Consider the following 20,511-nt stretch of genomic DNA (forward strand, 5'->3'; position numbering starts at 1 on the left):
GCTTGTCTCTCTCCACCTGGCTTATTTCTCTGAGCATAATACCCTTTAGCTCCATCCCTGTTGTTGGAAATGGTAGGATTTGTTTTCTTCTTATGGCTGAATAATATTCCATTGTGTATATGTACCACCTGTTCTTTATCCATTCATCTACTGATGGACAGTTAGGTTGCTTCTGTATCTTGGCTATTGTAAATAGTGCTGTGATAAACATAGGGGTGCATATGTCTTTTTGAATCAGAGAAGTTGTATTCTTTGGGTAAAGTCCAAGGAGTGGGACTCCTGGGAAAAATAGTATTTCTATTTTTAATTTTTTGAGGAACCTCCACATTGCTTTCCACAATGGTTGAACTAATTTACATTCCCACTAGCAGTGTAGGAGGGCTCCCCTTTCTCCACAGCCTCGCCAACATTTGTTGTTGTTTGTCTTTTGGATGTTGGCCATTCTAACTGGTGTGAGGTGATATCTCATTGTGGTTTTATTTTGCATTTCTCTGATGATTATCAATGTGGAGCATCTCTTCATGTGCCTGTTGGCCATCTGAATTTCTTCTTTGGAGAAGTATCTGTTCAGTTCCTCTGCCCATTTTTTAATTGGGTTACTTGCCTTTTGTTTGTTGAGGTGCATTGGCTCTTGGTATATTTTGGATGTCAACCCCTTATCTGATCTGTCATTTATGAATATATTCTCCCATACTGTAGAATGTCTTTTTGTTCAACTGATGGTGTCCTTTGCTGTACAGAAGCTTTTTAGTTTGATATAGTCCCACTTGTTCATTTTTGTTTTTGTTTTTGTTTTCCTTGCCTGTGGAGATATGTTCATGAAGAAGTTGCTCAGGTTTATATCCAAGATAGTTTTGCCTGTATTTTCTTCTAAGAGTTTTATGCTTTCATGCCATACGTTCAGGTCTTTGATCCATTTTGAGTTTACTTTTGTTTATGGAGTTAGACAGTAATCCAGTTTAATTCTCTTACATGTAGCTGTCCAGTTTTGCCAACACCAGCTGTTGAAGAGGCTGTCATTTCCCCATTGTATATCCATGGCTCCTTTATTGTATATTAATTGACCATATATGCTTGGGTTGATATCTGGACTTTCTGTTCTGTTCCACTGGTCTATAGGTCTGTTATTTGTGCCTCTACCAAATTGTCTTGATTACTGTGACTTTGTAGTAGAGCTTGAAGTTGGGAAGCAAGATTCCCCCCTGCTTTATTTTTCCTTCTCAGGATTGCTTTGGCTATTCGGGGTCTTTTGTGGTCCATATGAATTTTAGAATTATTTATTCCAGTTCATTGAAGAATGCTGTTGGTATTTTGATAGGATTGCATTGAATCTGTAGATTTCTTTAGGCAGGATAGCCATTTTAACAATATCAATTCTTCCTACCCAAGAACATGGGATGAATTTCCATTTATTAGTGTCCACTTTAATTTCTCTTAGGAGTGTCTTGTAGTTTTCAGAGTATACATCTTTCACTTCCTTGTTTAGGTTTATTCTTAGGTATTTTATTCTTTTTGATGCAATTGTGAATGGAATTGTTTCCCTGATTTCTCTTTCTGCTATTTCATCATTAGTGTATAGGAATACAACAGATTTCTGTGTATTAATTTTTTGTATCCTGCAACTTTGCTGAATTCAGATATTAGTTCTAGTAGTTTTGTAGTGGATTCTTTAGGTTTTTTTAATGTACAATATCATGTCATCTTCAAACAGTGACAGTTTGACTTCTTCCTTACCAATCTGGATGCTTTTTTATTTCTTTGTATTGTCTGTTTGACGTAGCTAGGATCTCCAGTACTATGTTAAATAAAAGCAGGGAGAAGGGGCATCCTTGTCTTGTTCCTGATCTTAGAGGAAAAGCTTTCAACTTCTTACTGTTACATATGATGTTGGTTGTGGCTCTGTCATATATAGCCTTTATTATGTTGAGGTACTTGCCCTCTATACCTATTTTGTTGAGAGTTTTTGTCATGAATAGATGTTGAAATTTGTCGAATGCTTCTTCAGCATCTATGGAAAGGATCATGTGGTTTTTGTCCTTTTTTTTGATGTGGTGGATGATGTTGATGGATTTTTGAATATTGTACCATCCTTGCATCCCTGTGATGAATCCCACTTGACATTGTTATATGATCCTTTTGATGTATTTTTGTATTCAGCTTGCTGATATTTTGGTGAGCATTTTTGCATCTATGTTCATCAGGGATATTGGTCTGTAGTTTTCTTTTTTTGTGGTGTCTTTACCTAGTTTTGGTATTAGAGTGATGCTGGCTTCATAGAATGAGCTTGGAAGCATTCCCTCCTCTTCTATTTTTTTAAAACCTTAAGGAAATGGGTATTATGTCTTCTCTAAATGTCTGATAAAATTCAGCAGTGAGTCCATCTGGTTCAGGATTTTTTTCTTGGGTAGTTTTTTGATTACTGATTCAATTTCACTCCTGGTAATTGATCTGTTTAGATTCTCTCTTTCTTCCTGGGTTAGTCTTGGAAGGTTGTATTTTTCTGGAAAGTTGTCCATTTCTTCTTGGTTATCCAGTTTGTTAGCATATAGATTTTCATAGTATTCTCTAATAATTCTTTGTATTTCTGTGGTGTCCATCATGATTTTTCCTTTCTCATTTCTGATTCTGTTGATGTATGTAGATTCTCTTTTTTTCTTAATATGTCTGGCAAGGGATTTATCTATTTTGTTTATTTTGTCAAAGAAGCAGCTCTTGGTTTTATTAATTTTTTCTATTGTTTTAGTCTTCTCAATTTTATTTATTTCTTCTCTGATCTTTATTATGTCCCTCCTTCTGCTGACTTGGGGGCTTCATTTTTTCTTTTTCCACTTTAAATAATTTTTTATTTAAACTATTCATTTGGGATTGTTCTTCCTTCTTTAAATAGGCCTGGGTTGCAATACACTTCCCTCTTAGAAGTGCCTTCACTGTGTCCCATGGGAGTTGAGACATTGTGCTGCTGTTTTCACTTGTCTCCATATATAGCTCTATTTCTGCTTTACTTTGGTCATTGATTCACTGATTATTTAGGAGCATGTTGTGAAGCCTCCATGTATTTGTGAGCCTTTTTGTTTTCTTTGTACAATTGATTTCTAGTTTTATACCCTTATGATCTGAGAAGTTGGTTGGTACATTTACAATCTTTTTGAATTTACTGCAGCTCTTTTTGTGGCTTAGTATATGGTCTATTCTGGAAAATGTTCTGTGTGCACTTGAAAAGAATATGTATCCTGCTTCTTTTGGGTGGAGAGTTCTGTAGATGCCTGTTAACTCCATCTGTTCTAATGTGTTGTTCAGTGCCTCTGTGTACTTACTTATTTTCTGTCAGGTTGATCTGTCCTTCAGAGTGAATGGAGTGTTGAAGTCTCCTAGAATCAATGCATTCCATTCTATTTCCCCTTTTAATTATCTTAGTATTTGTTTCATATATGTAGGTGCTCCTGTGTTGGTTGCACAGATATTTTTAATGGTTATATACTCTTGTTGGATTAACCCCTTTATCATTATGTAATGTCCTTCTTTGTCTCTTGTGACTTTCTTTGTTTTGTAGTCTATTTTATCTGATACAAGTACTGCAACACCTGCTTTTCTCTCCCTATTAGTTGCATTAAATATGTTTTCCATCCCTTCACTTTTAGTCTGTGTATGTCTTTGGGTTTGAAGTGAGTCTCTTGTAGGCCACATACAGTTGGGACCTTTTTTTTTATCCATTCATTGACTCTATGTCTTTTGATTGGTGCATTCAGATCATTTACATTTAGGGTGATTATCGATAGGTATGTACTTATTGCCATTGCAGGCTTTAGATTTTTGGTTACCAAAGGTTCAGGGTAACTTCTTTATCCTCTAAGAGTCTAACTTAGCTCACTTAGTATGCTATTACAATCACAATCTAAAGGTTCTTGTCTTTTTTTCCCCTCCCTTTCTTCCTCCTCCATTCTTTATATATAGGGTATCATATTCTGTACTCTTTGTTTGTCCCTTTGTATTACCTCTGGTGACAGCTATTTAACCTTAGGAACACTTCCGTCTATAGCAGTCCCTCTAAAATACATTGTAGATATGGTTTGTGGGAGCTAAATCTCCCAGCTTTTGCTTTCCTGGAAATTGTTTAATCCCTCTTTCACAAATTTGAATGATAATCTCACTGGATAAAATATTCTTGGTTCAAGGCTCTTCTGCTTCATTGCAGTAAATATGTCATGCCACTCCCTTCTGGCCTGTAAGGTTTCTGCTGAGGAGTGTGATGATAGCCTGATGGGTTTTCCTTTGTATGTGATCTTATTTCTCTCTCTGGCTGCTTTTAATTATCTGTCCTTATCCTTCATCTTTGCCATTTTAATTATTATATGTTTTGGTGTTGTCTTTCTTGTGTCCTTTGTGTTGGGAGATCTGTGTACCTCCATGGAGTGAGAGACTATCTCCTTCCCCAGATTGGAGACATTTTCTGCAATTACTTCCTCAAAGACACTTTTTATCTCTTTTTTTCTCTTCTTCTTCTTCTTCTGGTGCCCCTCTAATATGAATATTTTTCTGTTTGGATTGGTCACACAGTTCTCTCAGTATTCTTTCATTCTTAGAGATCCTTTTTTCTCTCTGTGCCTCAGCTTCTTTGTCTTCCTCTTCATAATTTCTATTTCATTTATCGTCTCCTCCACTGTGTCTAATCTGCTTTTAGTACTCTCCATTGTGTTCTTCAATGATTGGATCTCTGTCCTAAATTCATTCCTGAGTTCTTGAATATTTTTCTGTACCTCCATGAGCATGTTAATGATTTTTATTTTGAAATCTCTTTCAGGAAGATTCATGATGTCGATTTCATTTGAATCTTTCTCAGGTATATTCATAATATTGCTTTTAACTAGGTTCCTTTGATTTTTCATAATTTGTCTGTGGTGTCATCTAGTTCCCAGAAGCTCTACTCTTTGGAGCTGCTCAGCCCATGGAGCAGTGTTGGGGGTCACAGGGGAGTGGTGTTGGTGCTTGGGGGGTGGAAAGCGCTGTTTCCTGATTCCCAGCTGCTATGCCTGTTTCCACTGCTAGACCAGTGAGCCAAACACACAGGTGTAAGCCTCTATGCTTTGTGTTTGTAGCTGCCATAGGCAGGGCTTCCCTCTGGCTGGCCTGACACCAGGGCAGAGGTTGCTGATTTCCTAGCCTGAGCCAGGTGCAGTCTAGCCAGGAGGAGGACACAGCAGGCTGAGTATCATGGTGGGGTGTGAGCTGCGTAGCCAGCCAGGGGAATGGAGTACATGAAGATCATTTAAGCTCCCAACCTGCTGGGCAGAGTGCACTGGACAATTTTGTCTATGTTTCCTTTCTCATGAGCAGTAAGCTCTGTGCAATCCTTGCCCCTTTAGCAGCCCTCTCGCTTTTAGGAAGTCTCTCAGGCTGCCCACCCAGATCAGCTGGATATGAATCCCTGTTTTCCACAAGCAGCTGGAATCTCCGTCTCTCCAGGTATTCCACCTGTTTTAGCTTTCCAACAGCATTAAATCACCAGAGCACCATGCAATGTAGGTTCGTGCTCCCAGAGCAGATCTCCAGGACTAGGTGTTCAGCATTCCCAGGCCTCCACTCTCTCCCTGCTCTGTTTCGCTTCCTCCCACCTGTGAGCTGGGATGGGGGAAGGGCTTGGGTCCCACTGGGTCATAGCTTTGGTATGTTACCCTGTTCCTTGAGGTCTGCTGTTTTCTCCAGGTGTATGCATTCTGGTGCAGCCTTCTTTCTTGTTGGTCTTTCAGGATTAGTTGTATTAAATTATATTTTTATATTATATGTGGTTCTAGGAGGAGGTCTCTGTCTCACCTCTCATGCCACCCTCTTTAATCCTATAATGGAATTTTATCCCTAGCTTCAGGTTTTAAGTATGATCTCTACTCACTCCACTGTCATTCTGGCCTCTCATGCCTGTCTTTTACTGCTTCTCAGATGTTATGGGACCCTCCCTTTTTTTTTTCTCCTTCTATAGTTGAAAGCCCTCTGCTCCCATACCCATTCCCACATTTTCCTGACTCCATCTTTATCACTGTCATCCTTATAGACTTACTCCAAGGTAACTGGAACCAGTTATAACCATTATAACATGCTTGTAATGTGAAAACTTCTTACTTCTACTTAAGTGCTATTTGCTCAACCACGTTAGTTTTCCCCAATTAATGCTTTTATGCATTACATGTACAGATCAATCTTTTCAGTTTTGGGACCCAAGGATAGGGTCAAAGTATCTATTATTGAGTAGGGCTAATAGCACAATTTAAGGTTTTATTAGCCTTTATACACCTTTGAATAGCAACCTGACTACCATCTTATGGTCCCGAAAGTGCATACTGAGGCGCCCTGAGGTAAAGCAGGGAAATACAATAACACTTGAGCTCTATCACATACCCCTTGAATTACTAGCTCAGGGTAGTTCAGTTTCAGTAGTAGATGGTGCTACATTCCTTTTGATGATGTCATATGCTTATGAAGCTGGATTTTCCAAAATACTTGTGATAAAAAGCAAGTTTGGTGCCAAAAAAAATCAATGTGGAAAGGAAATAAGGAGATGGTGTCCACTCTGAGAAGTTGTTCAGTACACAGTAGGTGTCCACATTCCTTCAGTAATCATAATCATCATAAATAATTGTGGTTATTTAAGAGTGAAATAAAACATTATTCTTTTTCTGTTAATTTGTGTCTATTTTTTTTCAAAAAGTTATTTATATGTAAGAACATAAGTACTTTTTAAGTTGTTAGGACCTGTTTCTTTTGGTCTAAGGGCATTGTGAAAAAAAAAAGTGTTGAGACATTAAAGGCATGGTGAACCAAGAAAGCTTTGGAACCCCTGTTTTAGTCTAACATTTTTCTTTTCAAAAGTTTCTGCATCTGTGGACTTGAATCATCCCATCAGGTATCTGTTTTACTCCAAATCTATTAAAAGGGGACCAACTTGTCACTGCATGAGGAACAAACTTGTTTTTCTGGTCTATTTTTAATATTGGTAAAAAATACATTATAGTTTAATCCTTTCGTCTATTGGTAAAACATAACTCCAAAGATAGATTTGAGAAAATGCCTTATGAATAGTGAAAGAACCCTTCTTACACATATCTGGTGTAGCAATGCTGGCAAGTATGACAATTTCAATTATTGTCCTTGACATTTTTTCCCCAGCAGATAAGCTCTTCTGTGTTACAACTTCAAGGAGGTGGGGCAAGCCACATGATAGTGAGGTAGTGAAATTTATTTAGCTGCCAATAAAAATGAATTGTATTCAATTCTCCAAATTGAAGGTGTGTTGGTGAAACAATTTTGCCGCTATTCTCTACATTTTCCACCCACTGAGAGATCTGTTAATTACATTTGACTTCTGCAATGATATAAAAAAGTCAATATTCCACTGCAGTGCATTACAGGTAGACTTAGTAGAATGTACACAAGGATTTTTCACCAATAATTTTTTTAATGCACCTACTATGTGCCACCTCTTAGTTCTTGTCTTACTTAAACTACACTGTGGACTCCGTGCGGCAGGCACTGTTAGATTCATTTTCTAGATGAAGAAACTAAAGCCCAGAAAGAGTGATAACCTGCCCTGGGCCACAAAGCTGGCAATTGGTGGCAGTGCTATGCCACTTCACATTTCTATGCCATGTTCTTTGTTGCCACTTTTAGTATCCTGAAACATCCTGGCCTTTCTTTAAAAATATGTGGCACCATCTAGTTTGAAAAAAGACATATGCCCCCATATGTTTATTGCAGCACTATTTACAATAGCCAAGAAATGGAAGCAACCTAAGTGTCCATCAGTAGATGAATGGATAAAGAAGATGGGGTACATATACACAGTGGAATATTATTCAGCCATAAGAAGAAAACAAATCCTACCATTTGCAATAACATGGATGGAGCTAGAGAGTATTATGCTCAATGAAATAAGCCAGGCAGAAAAAGACAAGTATCAAATGATTTCACTCATCTGTGGAGTATAAGAACAAAGAATAAAACTGAAGGAGCAAAACAGCAGCAGACTCGCAGAACCCAAGAATGGACTAACAGTTACCAAAGGGAAAGGGACTGGGGAGGATGGATGGGAAGGGATGGATAAGGGGGAAAAAAAGGGGCACTACAATTAGCAGACATAATGTAGGTGGGGTCAAAGGGAGGGCTGTACAACACAGAGAAGATAGTAGTGACTCTATAGCATCTTACTGTGCTGATGAACAGTGACTGTAATGGGTATGTGGGGGGGACTTGATGATGGGGGGAGTCTAGTAAACATAACATTACTCATGTAATTGTAGATTAATGATACCAAAATAAAAAAATATATATATGGCACCATGATTTGAGAAGAACAAGCAGAAAAATAAAAGGGAGGATCAATGATTTAGACAAAGCATTAAAAACTCAATCTTTTATGGCAGTAATGTTATTTGTATTGCAACAAGTGCTTTAAAGATGATTAGATTATTGTTATTATTTTTTAACAAACATTACCCTATTAAAGTAGTGCTATTCAAATTTCACAGAGGAAACAAAGTAGAGTCCAAGTAAATGGACTGTCTTTCTCAGCAGTCACACAGCATGTAAATTCCACAGCAAATACAAGGCTAGCCCCTTGAGGATCTGTGTCGATGCTCACTCCTTCACTGAATACTTCCTCTCCTACTTTATTCCATATTAATAATTCACATCATTGGAACAATGCCTGGTTACCTCAGCCCAAGCTGTGCATAGCTTTCCTTCATTTGTATAGTAGTAAATACTTTACAAGTTATTGAGGAATATTTTATAACATTGAAGGATGAAACATGCAGCCCTTGGAATCTGCAAAATTTATGCTACTGGTTTGATATCCCAATATAGATATTTTTAAATGGTAGCTCTAATCATGAACAAAGACATTTTATTGTGTCTATTATGTTAATTCCTCATTAGTTTATGTAAAGGACATGTGCTAATTGTTTTTCTTATCAATACCATATAATGAAACACAGAACCTACAAAGTGCAAACCTGTAACCCTGCTTTTGTATATCTATCTATTTTTGCAGTATGCAGATATCCTGCAACAGGAATATAGTTGATGATAAAATTTCAGTGAACCTCACGATGACAGCCTAGCCAAGTGGCTTCCCTGACTCAGCTCCAGTAATCTGTAAGGGCTGTGGTAAGTGATGCCTCCTCATTCCACCTTCTGGAGTCAGGAAAACGGTCAGATGATGTTTGGAAACAGTGCCTTTACATGCCATTTTTCTCGGTCATGAACCTTGCACAGTTAAATCACAAACCTTTGAAATGCCCGACTTTTGCCCATTATTTGAGACAAGACAAAACAGAAGCAGCGGGCGCGATAGTGACAGCCAGCTCTAAGGCAGCAGCGTGTTCTGAGGACAAAGAGCTCCATTTGATCAGAGAATGGATGGCACTGTAGGTAGCAGAATTTAGAAATAGTTTAATCGGAACCTGGCCAAAGGACTAAAACTCAGGATGTTTGCTTTCAGAGTGAGAAAAAGGAACCTTGCTTTCCTTACAGCTTAATTGCTCTATTCCTACTTTGAATACATCCTACTTTATAGAACAGCTGGACAACATTTTTCAAGCTACAGTAAAAATTAAAGGATTTATGATAATCCTGTGTGGATGGTTGTGGGTGTTTCATTTTCAGGTGGAGCACCTTTTCCTTGGTTGCAGTGCTAACACTCCTCGCTTCTTGCTAGTCTTCTTCACGAAACTACTCACGTGAAAAAAAAAGTCTTACCGGATAAGCAACAATCTTACTGTTTTGGGGGAATAGTTCACATCCTCCCCATCTATTTATCAGAAGTAACTTCTTCAGGCTTTTAAAACTAGAATGTCAAAGTGCCCAGCGGAATCCTACCTTGCCCACATACTGATAATCGGATCCCGTATATTCCTCCAGGAGAAAGAACTGATTCCACATCCAGCTCCTTTTCGAACGGCTCAGCTCATTTTTGCTGCTTCCAGAGAGCTCCAGGACCCTTTTCTTTGCAGGGAAACCACTAGTCCTCTTAGATAACGGAGTAGAGAGAGTTGGGTAGGGCTGACCAACCCAAAGGAGCAGCAAGAAGTACCGGTAAGTTCTCATTCTGATGCCACAGTCCTGTCTCTGGGGAGTGGGTGCCCCTCTCCGCGAAGTGCCTTTTCTCACTGCACTGTAGCCAGCCTCATACCTTCTTCCTTCCTTACTGTTCTTTGCTTGGCTCTCGGAGGATATCTGGAAGGAATAATAACATCAAGCAGTTTTAGAGATGCTTAAAATTCAGAGTTAGAGCAAATAAGCTCTGGAAAAAGAGGACAGACATTTGAATAGCACAACAGCAAGGGTAGGCTGGCTATCAATTTTGAAATGAGGAAAATGGTTTTCATATATGCTAAGCAGAAGGAGTGTGCCTAGTAGGAAGCTGCTGTTTTCTTTTCTCCTTTTCTAGCACTTAAAAGTCCTATTTGAAGTAATAGCATTGCTATAGGTCCACATGCCAGGGTGGGTTGTTTCACCACGCTTTCCTCTGAGTACATGGGCTGAGATCTGGTTTGAAGAAACGAGTCTGTGTTTTTTATTCTATTTGCATATTTATCCCCATGAACAAGTCTGAAGCAAAGAATATCACAATTTCCATTCAACTAAAAGAGGGTGATGTTGAAATTTCACTAGAATGCATTGAGTAACTGTGAGGTGCAGGCGTAAGTCAATACAGAGCCTGTTCCGAAGACTGTTGGCTTAGGAGAAATGCTGTGCAACACCATTCTGGGTCAGATAAGGTTGGAAAAGAACATACACATTTTCTTTGGAAAGCCTATTAGCATATTGAAGTTTCTGAAGTGAAATATTTTGTAACAATGATAATGAGCCTACATTTTTTAACCCAGTATTTCCCAAACTTGACCTGGAAATGTTTTTTCCTCCTAGGACCTAATAACACTATAGGATGGGTAAATGAACAACCTACAAGGTTTGTATTTAATAGAATGTAGGAATAAAATGAACAATTCTCTTGAAATTTCTTTAGGAAATCCTGGGCTTTTATCTCAAAATTTTGCTTATATCATGAGTAATCAAGCCTATTTATTAAAATTGATCCAACAGTTTCTATGTAATTTTCACAGGTACATCAAACACCTCAGTATCACAGTTGAGGGCAATCAACTGCAGGATCTTCAGAAAACTCAGCTATTATACTTGTGAGTAACAATTTTCTATGACAAATATTAATTTTCAAAGAATGTAACCAAGCATTTAAAAAATCCTCAGGCTACACTACTTGGCAAAGATGTCACAATTTCATTTACTATCGTATGTAATTAAAGTGATACATGCCTATATTTACATCCTGATTTTTCCCACGTTTCTTGGAAAAAAAAATTTGACACATTACTCCTTCATCATACTATTTGGTATGAGAAAAATATTTTCTTAACTAATACTAACCAAAATATGAACTGCTTTGTAATGCAGATCCTAATAGTTATTAAACTGCTACATTCGCTAAATAATGCAGGTAAGACACAAGTTTTGGGTAAGCTGATCAGTATTTTTTCTCTATGTCAGAAAAGGTATGTTTACTTGTCTTCTTTTGTTTTACCCGGTAAATGTATCTGTGACTTTTTTTTTTAAACCCCAGAAATGAGTGATTATGGCCACCTAACATGGCTTAATGAAGGATTTCTGTTGGAATGTAAGTGAAATGTTTCAGAGTGTTCATCATTTTAAAACCTTTATTCCAGTATTATACATCTTTTTAATAGCAGGCTGTGGATGTTGAAAATTCCACAGAAGAGTAAATTAGTACTGCTGTTGCCAGGCAGCTGTATCTGGGGAGGGCTCTACCTGTGCACTAGGTAAAACCTCAACTTGGATAGGGGAGGGTTCTTGACTGATGGAGAAAGTTTTCAAACAGGTCAGATGAGTGTAGGTATGGGAGGAATTCATTAAAACAAGAGTAGTGTGATGAATGGCAGCAGCTGTGCAAGCAGTAGAGTGCAAGGGAGAACAGAAGGGGGAAAGGTAAGCTCAATGAACTCCTACTCAGCATTGGGCAGATCCCTTGCCCACTCCTGAAGCCAAGGTCACCTGGCATCCAGTGCCTGCCTCAATCTGCACGGTGTGGAAACTAAGCCCCTACCCACCCCAGGATTTGGGAGAGCCATAGACCACTGGATGGAGTGAGATTATGTTCTGAGAACTTCCCAAACGAAGGAAAGGAGATTTTCCAGCAGGCTGCTAAAGAGCATGATCCTACAGCGGTAGTCCTGCCTGGGTCACCCAGGCAACAGGAACTTGGAAGCCCAAATCAAAGCTCTTGGTAGCCCTTTCCTACTTACCTTAAGTAGGACAGAGTAAAGACTTATACTTAAGAATAGAATATTGAGTGAAATAGCAAAGTCACAAAGACACTAACCATGGGGGAAGGGGTCTCTTATTAACCTCTAGAGAGGTTTGGAAGAATGCAGAGACATAACAAAGTAAGCTGAGCAGCAGGAAATCTTTATTTAAGGTAAAGTACACAGTTGAAGAAAGGGGGGTGTGGGCAACCTCAGAGAGGAGGCGTGCTTAAAGGATTCATGTCTTGTAAGGATTTCAAGACTGGGGCAAAGGGCCGGGGTGGTATAGGCTTGACATGTGGTCTCATGATGTCTGTCTCTGGTGAGAGACATGTCATTGTCCATAGTCAGTGCTCTAGATATTCTGTAAGATAAATGTTAACCCAAGGAGTTTATTGATCCTGTTCTTCCCCAAGATAGTGGTTACCCTCAAGCAGTGGAAGCACACCCTTTAGGACTGCCTTTCCTGCCTTAAGAAAGGGTTAGTTGTTGGCTAAATCCCTTAAAATATGTTAGGAATCTTACCTGCTAACTCCCTGGTTTTTAAAATGGAATCTTAGCCTTAAGATGGAACCCCTCCTATTCTTACTATACTATTTATATCCCTGCAGTTTTCATTATAGGCAGGATAAATTAATCAAGATGCTTGTCCCAGGTCCCTTTCTACCTCACTATGACAATTAGTCATGCTGGAAAGATGCCAGATAACAGAATACTTGTCATTATGTGGCCTTGGTACAGGTGTGGAATGACTGATGATCAATTAGGTAACACGGTTCTTCTCTTTTCTCATGGATAGTGTATAGAGGGGATTGAGAAAGCATATGTAGAAAAGCCCTCTAAAGACATCTATTCATTTTCAGTAGTAGAGATTACACTGAGGTTGATTCAGTGGAAATTACATTTTTCTTAATTTCTCACATTCTCCATTATTTGCATAGACAAATCATGCAGTGAAGAATTTCACGTCTGCTGCTGCACTCAGTGTGTGCTCCAAGGAGCTGGCAGGAAAGAGGGATGCAGAGAATGGGAGTGTCAGCTGTTTAAAGGCAGACTCCTAAAGGCCATTTTAAAGAAAAATCTATCCCTGTGGGTGTTGTGTGCAAACTCTACAAGCTGTTGCCACTTGAATATTAAATATTAGTTCTTTTTAATAACACAGATACCAAAATGTCAAGTATTTCTTTTTCTTTTCCTCTTCTTTTTTTTTTTTTTTGCTTAGTTGGTAATGAGCTTTTAAAGTGATACAAATTCAAGCAGTATTTCCAAGTATGCTAGAACATCTAGTTTGTTATAACCCAGCTTTTTCTGTACCAACTTGGCAGGGTGTGTCCTTGTTGAAAACTCAATGTGCAAAATTACTGTGATCCACTTGCATTTGGTGTTAGCATTTTAGAGAGAGAGATTTCTCTGTGAAATTCCATAAAAAACTATTAAATAACCCCAACAAACTCTGAACTGTTGAATATATAACTTAGCCATTCTCATTTAATAATTCCTAGTGGACAGGACTGCGCAGTGGTTAAGATGATCAATTCTGGAGCCAGACTGCCTGGGTTTATGTCCAGACTCTGCCCATTAGTTGCTATGAACTTGGGAATGCTTAATCTCACTGTACATTAGTTTCTTCTTCTATAAATGTGGATAATTGAGTAACTACCTCATAGGGTGTTGTAAGAATTAAACAAGTCATTGCATGCAAAGCACTTAGAAAGGTGTCTGGCACTTAGAAAAGTATCAACAATGATTAGCTATTATTCTTAGTATTACTATTGTTATCATAACTATTATTTGCATTTTATGTATAGAATCCATCTATAACACACTGCAAAAGTCTGTAAAAAATAGTGTAGTTCCCCCTTAGGCTTATAGACTTCTTACTTTTTCTAGAAGCATTTCCAAGGAAGTCAAATTCTTTTAAAATTAAAGAATAGAAGCGCTTTAAAAGTCAGAGTTAGTCCATTTGCTAATTGTTTTTCTTTGTGTGGATTCAGTTCAGAATTTCGCTGTAATAGTGTGCAAGGAGAGAAGGCAGAAGCTTTCCTTGTAAGGCAGTGCTTACATGAAGAATAAGGATATAGGGAAAAGGAATTACTGGAGGAATCACTCATTCTTAAAATCAATGTGTACTTTTTTCCCTTGCCATTTTTGTTACATTAAGGTTTTGAAAGTCATCTCTACATAATTTAGGTGAAAAAAAATCAGAAGTAACTTAAGCATAGTAATTTTGTCCTTACAAAAAAAAGACAAACAAGTCTTCTTGTAATCAACATGCGATATTATTTTAATGTTATATTGGATAAGCATTCGAGGTAGTTAAAAAGAATAATATACATATATTTTAGGTTCTACTTAATCTAAAAACATGAAAAAAGAAAAAAGAAGACACATCCACCAAATACGACCTTAGATGCAAACACCAGGATTCTTAAGGTGCTGAGGAAAGAAGGAAAAGACCCAGTGTAGCACAACTCTGAGAAACGTGGGAAGGCTGCAGACTTCTGAGCAGTCAAAGTGCAGGAGAACCACAGGGCAGGCAGTAGTCAGATGTGCCGACTCTTTTTCTAGATGTCAGAAAGTAAACCAAAAGGACAATGAAGTAAGGACATACATACATGAATTTTAAATTAGGTATGGTTTTTCAATTAAGAAAGAACCAGAAGGAGGGCTAAGGGGGAAAACGGGGCATTATGATTAGCACACACAATGTGGGGGGCGGCACGAGGAAGGCAGTATATACAGAGAAGACTAGTAGTGACTCTATAGCATCTTACTAGGCTGATGGACAGTGACTGTGATGGGGTATGTGGTGGGGACTTGATAATGGGGGAATCTAGTACCCATAATGTTACTCATGTGATTGTACATTAATGATACCAAAATTAAAAAGAAAGAAAGAAAGAAAGAACCAGATGATTCAATAGCAGAAAGGGAAAAATGCAAAAGAAAGTAGATAGTGAACTTTCCCCCCCCCCCCTCGCCTCATGGCATTAAGAGCAAATCAATTAGAAATATCAAAAAACTCTGTAAAAGTAAAATTAGAACTGCCTAATTACAGCTTAATGACAGCTTAGCAATGGACTTAAAAGATTAATAGACAATGTCTCTATTTTTTATTTTCTTTTTGCTGGGATCTGGGTTTTTTTGGGGAGGTGGGGGATCTTCTATTTCTTATAAGCAATCATTTACATGGTCTGAAATTTGATATGCTAAGCAGTTGATCCAGAAAAAGAGTTCAAATCTTTGTTGAAGCCTTTTTTTTAGTGACGTGTAGGTGATAATTAAGATGTTTATGGATTGTGCAGCAAGGTCCATGTAGCTTTGATAATGGTATACTTTGAAATTTAGTTGCCTGCAGCCAGTATGCATACATACTTCAATCTTCACAAGAGTATATAGTCAAGTCCAGCTTTTATTTAATGCATGCCATTTAGGAGGAGTCTGGGCCTCATTAATTCAGGTTCTACCAATTTAGTATAGGTGATAATTAATGCAGAAGTTGGGCTGAAGCTTTTTTTTTGATTAGCAAAACCTTTTCCTATAGATTATTGGAAATTATTAATGTAAAAGTATCTCATAGGGATATATAGAATGAGAAGGCAAACTACTGTGTCTTCAAGTTCCCTAGAGTACTTTGGAATCACCTTTTATTTGCAAATAATTAATATGCTAATTAGAAAACTTCTCTGTTGATTGAACTGCTTCTCCAGTGACTTATGTTTGATAACAGTCTGAATGACTCAACTATATTATCTGGTTTTGAGATACTGATTTCATTATATTATTTACAGACAAATAAATAATTAAATATTAGATTTAAAAGCAATATAATTACTTTAAAGTTTTAGAATGCAGACAGCGTATGTTCTGGTGCTCTTGATTAATTCTAATCAGTGCAATATTACTATAATGCTATTTAGGCTTGCAAATTAAGCCAAGCACATTCATTCTTTGGTATACAGAGCCTTAACTTTGGCCTTGAAAGCACAGTAAAAATTCAGTAAAGCAACATTATTAACATACTTTAACCATTTACCATAGTGAGAATATTTTAAAATCTGTTATGAAACTGTTTCTTCAAATAAACAGTGTTGCATATAAGTACTGTTGCATAGTATTTTGCATGCTGCTGCTCACAGAAAACATTTCTGCAAATATTGTCTATGCATAAGTCATCCTAACTCATTGGCATAATGCGTTAGCAATGCTTTTAGCATATGTATCATAAATCCCTTATTCATTTTTGGTACATTTTCTCACACTACATCATTAATGAAGTAAAAAACAGCTGGTTATTTACAACTATTTAACATTTCTCCAGACCCTTTGGGATTCCAACTCTGAGCCTGAAATCTCTCTTGTCCCACCCTGTCTGGGTGTGATGGGGCTAGGATGGTATTTACTCCATTAAAACCTAGCAAATTAAAGAAACAGAACTGTGAAATCAGAATGAATTAAACAGAGTGAAGCCAAAGGCATACATGTCTTCCTGCAAGAAGATCTTTGAAAATACACATATGCTCTGTATTCTGAGAAGAATTGTATAGCCAATTGACTTTGTTCAAGATTAATTTTCTGATCACCCAAGAAACTTTTGTATTGAATAGGTTGCCACCTGCTGTGAATAAAAATAAGTCTATAGAAATGGCTGATCTTCTAGATGTGGTGACATAAGAATAGAACCAATTTAAAGTTTTTGGTAGAGATTTCACATGAAGTCTTCATTTCTAAACCGCCATTTCATTTTTCTGTAAATGTCAAAGTCACTGTTGAGTAAAATTGGTTTTGTTTCGTGTGTGTAATGAACTCCAATGAAATGTGTCAAACAGCTTTGGCATCTCTCATCATGTAGCATTTCTCTTGTGCCAATGAATCATTATGGCAACAGCCATCAAATGATGCCTGGCTTTTTTTTTTAAATGTTTATATTTGTGGATAATACGCCAATCTGTTTGCAAACTGATGTATTTCCAGATGAAGCTATTTCAACAGTATTACCCTCATTCTAAAATTATATTCCACACATTGAATTAATGAAGATAAAATCAAATGTGTTACAGCACATAAAATGTTATTATATGTAGTTGAGGCTCAAGGAATATTTGTTGATTTGAATAATCACTTGGGACAAAAAAAACACAAACTTGAACTAGAGGATAATGGTGAAGTTCTTTTTCCATATGGGGGAAAAGTACAAACTATTTTATCATGAGAGGATTATCATAATATGGTTAAGAACAGGCTCCAGCACGCCACATGTTGGGGTTTGAAGCTCAGCCTTGCTCAAAACTGGCTGGGCAAGTGGGGAACAAATGTGAGTCTCAAATTTCTTTATATATGAAATGTAATGAAATTATTAGTTCTGAGATAGGGCAGGGAAATGGGATAAGGGTTATGTCATTGTAAAATCTACTTAACCTGTAAAAAAGGCCCTGCTTATTCTTTAAATTAATCTACATGCTGTTCTTCCTCTTCTTCCAGCCCCTTAATCAATTAAGTAATTTTGTAACCAGGACAAGAGATATATTTCTGAAGTGTAAATGAACTTCTCTATATAAAGAATGCTGAGATCTGGACCAATGCAGTCACCTAAATAACCCTATTCTTAAGACAAAACTTCAAAGGAATTATTAATCACCTGTATAAGTCATGTCTCGTGCTGACCTCTACCCAAAAGGCCCTATGAAACCCCAAACCCTAAATCCTTACATGTACCTCGTCTCTGAGGTCGCCTGCACTCCCATCTGAGTGTGTACTGTCTCATATCAAATAAAATTTCTTGTTCCATAAGCCTATTGCACTTGTCTCTGAACTCTTTTCCATGATAAAGACAAGAACTCTCCAACTTCCACTTCTGGTGGTAAATGCCTTTGTCATTTTGCTCTTTCATTCACTTTTCTAGGCTTAAGCACCAGTCTTCACTCTCTGTCCTACTTCAGGTAAGTAGGGAGGGGCTGCTGAGATATCTGACTTGGGCTTGCAAGTTCCCATCGCCTGGGTGATCTGGACAGGACTGCAGATGTATGATCATGCTCTTAGTGGGCTGCTGGAATATCTCCTCTCTTTGCCTTTGAAAAGTTCTCAGAACATAATCTCACTCCATCCAGTGCTCCACAACTCCCCCAAATCCAGGGGTGGTAGGGACTTAGTTCTCATGCCATGCAGATTCAAGTAGACACTGGATGCCAGGTGATTCTGGCTTCAGGAGTTGGCAAGGGGTTCACCCTACACTGAGCAGGAGTTGAGTTAGCTTCCCTTTTCTGCCTGTGTTCTTCCTTGTTCTCTACTGCCTGCACACATGCTGACATTCTCTTCTATTCTCGCTTTAATAAAATCCTTCCTTACCTACGTTCATCAGACCTGGTTGAGAATTCCTTCTCCACCAGAGCCAAGAATCCTCGCCTGTCCGGGTTGAGGTTTCACCTAGTGCACAGGGAGAGGCATCCCCAGACGCAGCTGCCCAACAACGTACCTTCCTCATAGGATGACTTTGAGAGAAAGTATAAATAAGTTCATGTGAGGTTTTGCTACTAACATTAAAATGGCCACAACTACCTAAAGTGTCAAAGAATCTCTCAGCAGAGGATGGACATTGGCTCTGCTAGGGCCAGTTTGCCTCTTGTGGATTTCTTGTTTTGCCTTTTACAATTAAGAAACTGAAATTAGTCACTACTCCTTAAAGATCAATACATGCCCATTTCTGATTAACTTGAAACCTCAGAGGTCTGGTGACATTTTTATTTCTGGAGTGGAGGGAGCTGCCTCCTGGAGCAGAGCAGGTACATCCCCACCGATCCTGATTGATGCCTGTGCCACTTTGTGCTCAATTGACCTTGGCCTTCTCACTGTCACTGTGGTTTTCTTGAACCTGCTGCTTCATTTCTTTGTGCATATTGCTTGGCTCCCGAGGGCGCTGGGCTTGTGGATGTTTTTTTTTTTTCCCAAGAGATTTACTCATGTGAGCAAAGGAGAAGAGAAAGCATCTTATACCTTTAATTAGCTATTCATACCATGAATTTTAAATGTGTCTGTAGCAACCTATATGTCTAGGTTGCAGAAATAGATGAAAGACTTGGTTTCATATTTCTCCCTGCTTGTACGTTAGACTGTCTGGCAGCTACGGTAATTCTTTTGGGAATAGCCATGTAGGACAATGAAGCTTGAACAAGACTGCAAGATGTCAAAGCCCACTTGCATGTCAGCATGAATTATTTCAATGAGTTTTGCTCTTCTTTCAATAGCTGTATGAAAGGGCAGCCTGAGAATATTGACTGGGGCTATGGGCCAGCAGAAGATAAGGGAACCTTAGTGAGTGTGAGGAGTTCAAAACAGTTTTAACTTTATTAAGTTGCAAAAGGAGTCACATGGTTTGTCTTACCATTAAGCCACTGTGAAACCTGGTACATCACAAGATGATTTTTAAAGGCTCATACTTGTGTAAAGTGTTATGAGGAATGGAAATGTATTTATTTTTGCTGATATAATGTCTAAGCTTTTTATCAATTGCATGAAGTCTGACTCATAAATAGTAATGCTAGTCAAATATGCTGTGTTCTATCCCTGAACTTACTATGTGCTAAACACATCACAAACGTGATGATCGTGTGAGGCTGATACTATTCTTACAGTTTCTGCAGATGAGGGGCTGAAAGTTGGAGAGGTTGTGTAACTTGTCCAACGAGTATATAATGAGCCAATCCAAGCCCCTGCATCAGACTTCAGATTCCTTGCTCTGAACTCACCCTGAGGAGTCACAGGCCAGCCTGCTGCCCATGATAAATACTTAAATAACTGTGACCTTGAAATTGAGTTTTCACTTCCCTAAAAATATAATACAGGTCTCTAAGAGGTAAAAATAATTGTCACAAAGTGTATATGCTAAATAGTAACAGCAAACAAACATTTTACTCTGTGTCAGGTAATGGGATAAATGATCTATAAACATGTAAGTCTTAAACAACAATCCCTTGAGAGGGAGACCATCATTATTATAATTTGTTGATTTAGAGATGAGCGGCATGGGCTTAGAGGGACCCGATCCTCTGACCAAGGGTGCACAGCAAGCAGTTGGCAGAACTTGGGTAAAACCTTGCTAAGGCTCCTTCTGAACTATGATGCTTACAATCTCATTTGTATTTTGCTCATGGAAACAGCACCTAGGCCTTATTTACTCTCATTTCAGACA

At 38.1% G+C, this 20,511-nt stretch overlaps 1 protein-coding gene across 2 annotated transcripts in view; it reads right to left on the reverse strand.

The window, feature by feature from the left end:
• The window catches only part of CDH6 (cadherin 6), a 148,205-nt gene that overhangs the window by 57,360 nt on the left and 70,334 nt on the right, over window positions 1-20,511 (reverse strand). For both annotated transcript variants that reach the window (XM_017656048.3, XM_037001668.2), the window contains exon 2: window positions 9,865-10,221. In XM_017656048.3, the coding sequence (XP_017511537.2) occupies window positions 9,865-10,092 (228 nt within the window). In that variant the 5' untranslated portion in view covers window positions 10,093-10,221. The remainder of the gene's footprint in view (window positions 1-9,864; window positions 10,222-20,511) is intronic.

This window comes from Manis javanica, chromosome 1 (assembly GCF_040802235.1).
Source record: "Manis javanica isolate MJ-LG chromosome 1, MJ_LKY, whole genome shotgun sequence".
Lineage (NCBI taxonomy): Eukaryota > Metazoa > Chordata > Mammalia > Pholidota > Manidae > Manis > Manis javanica.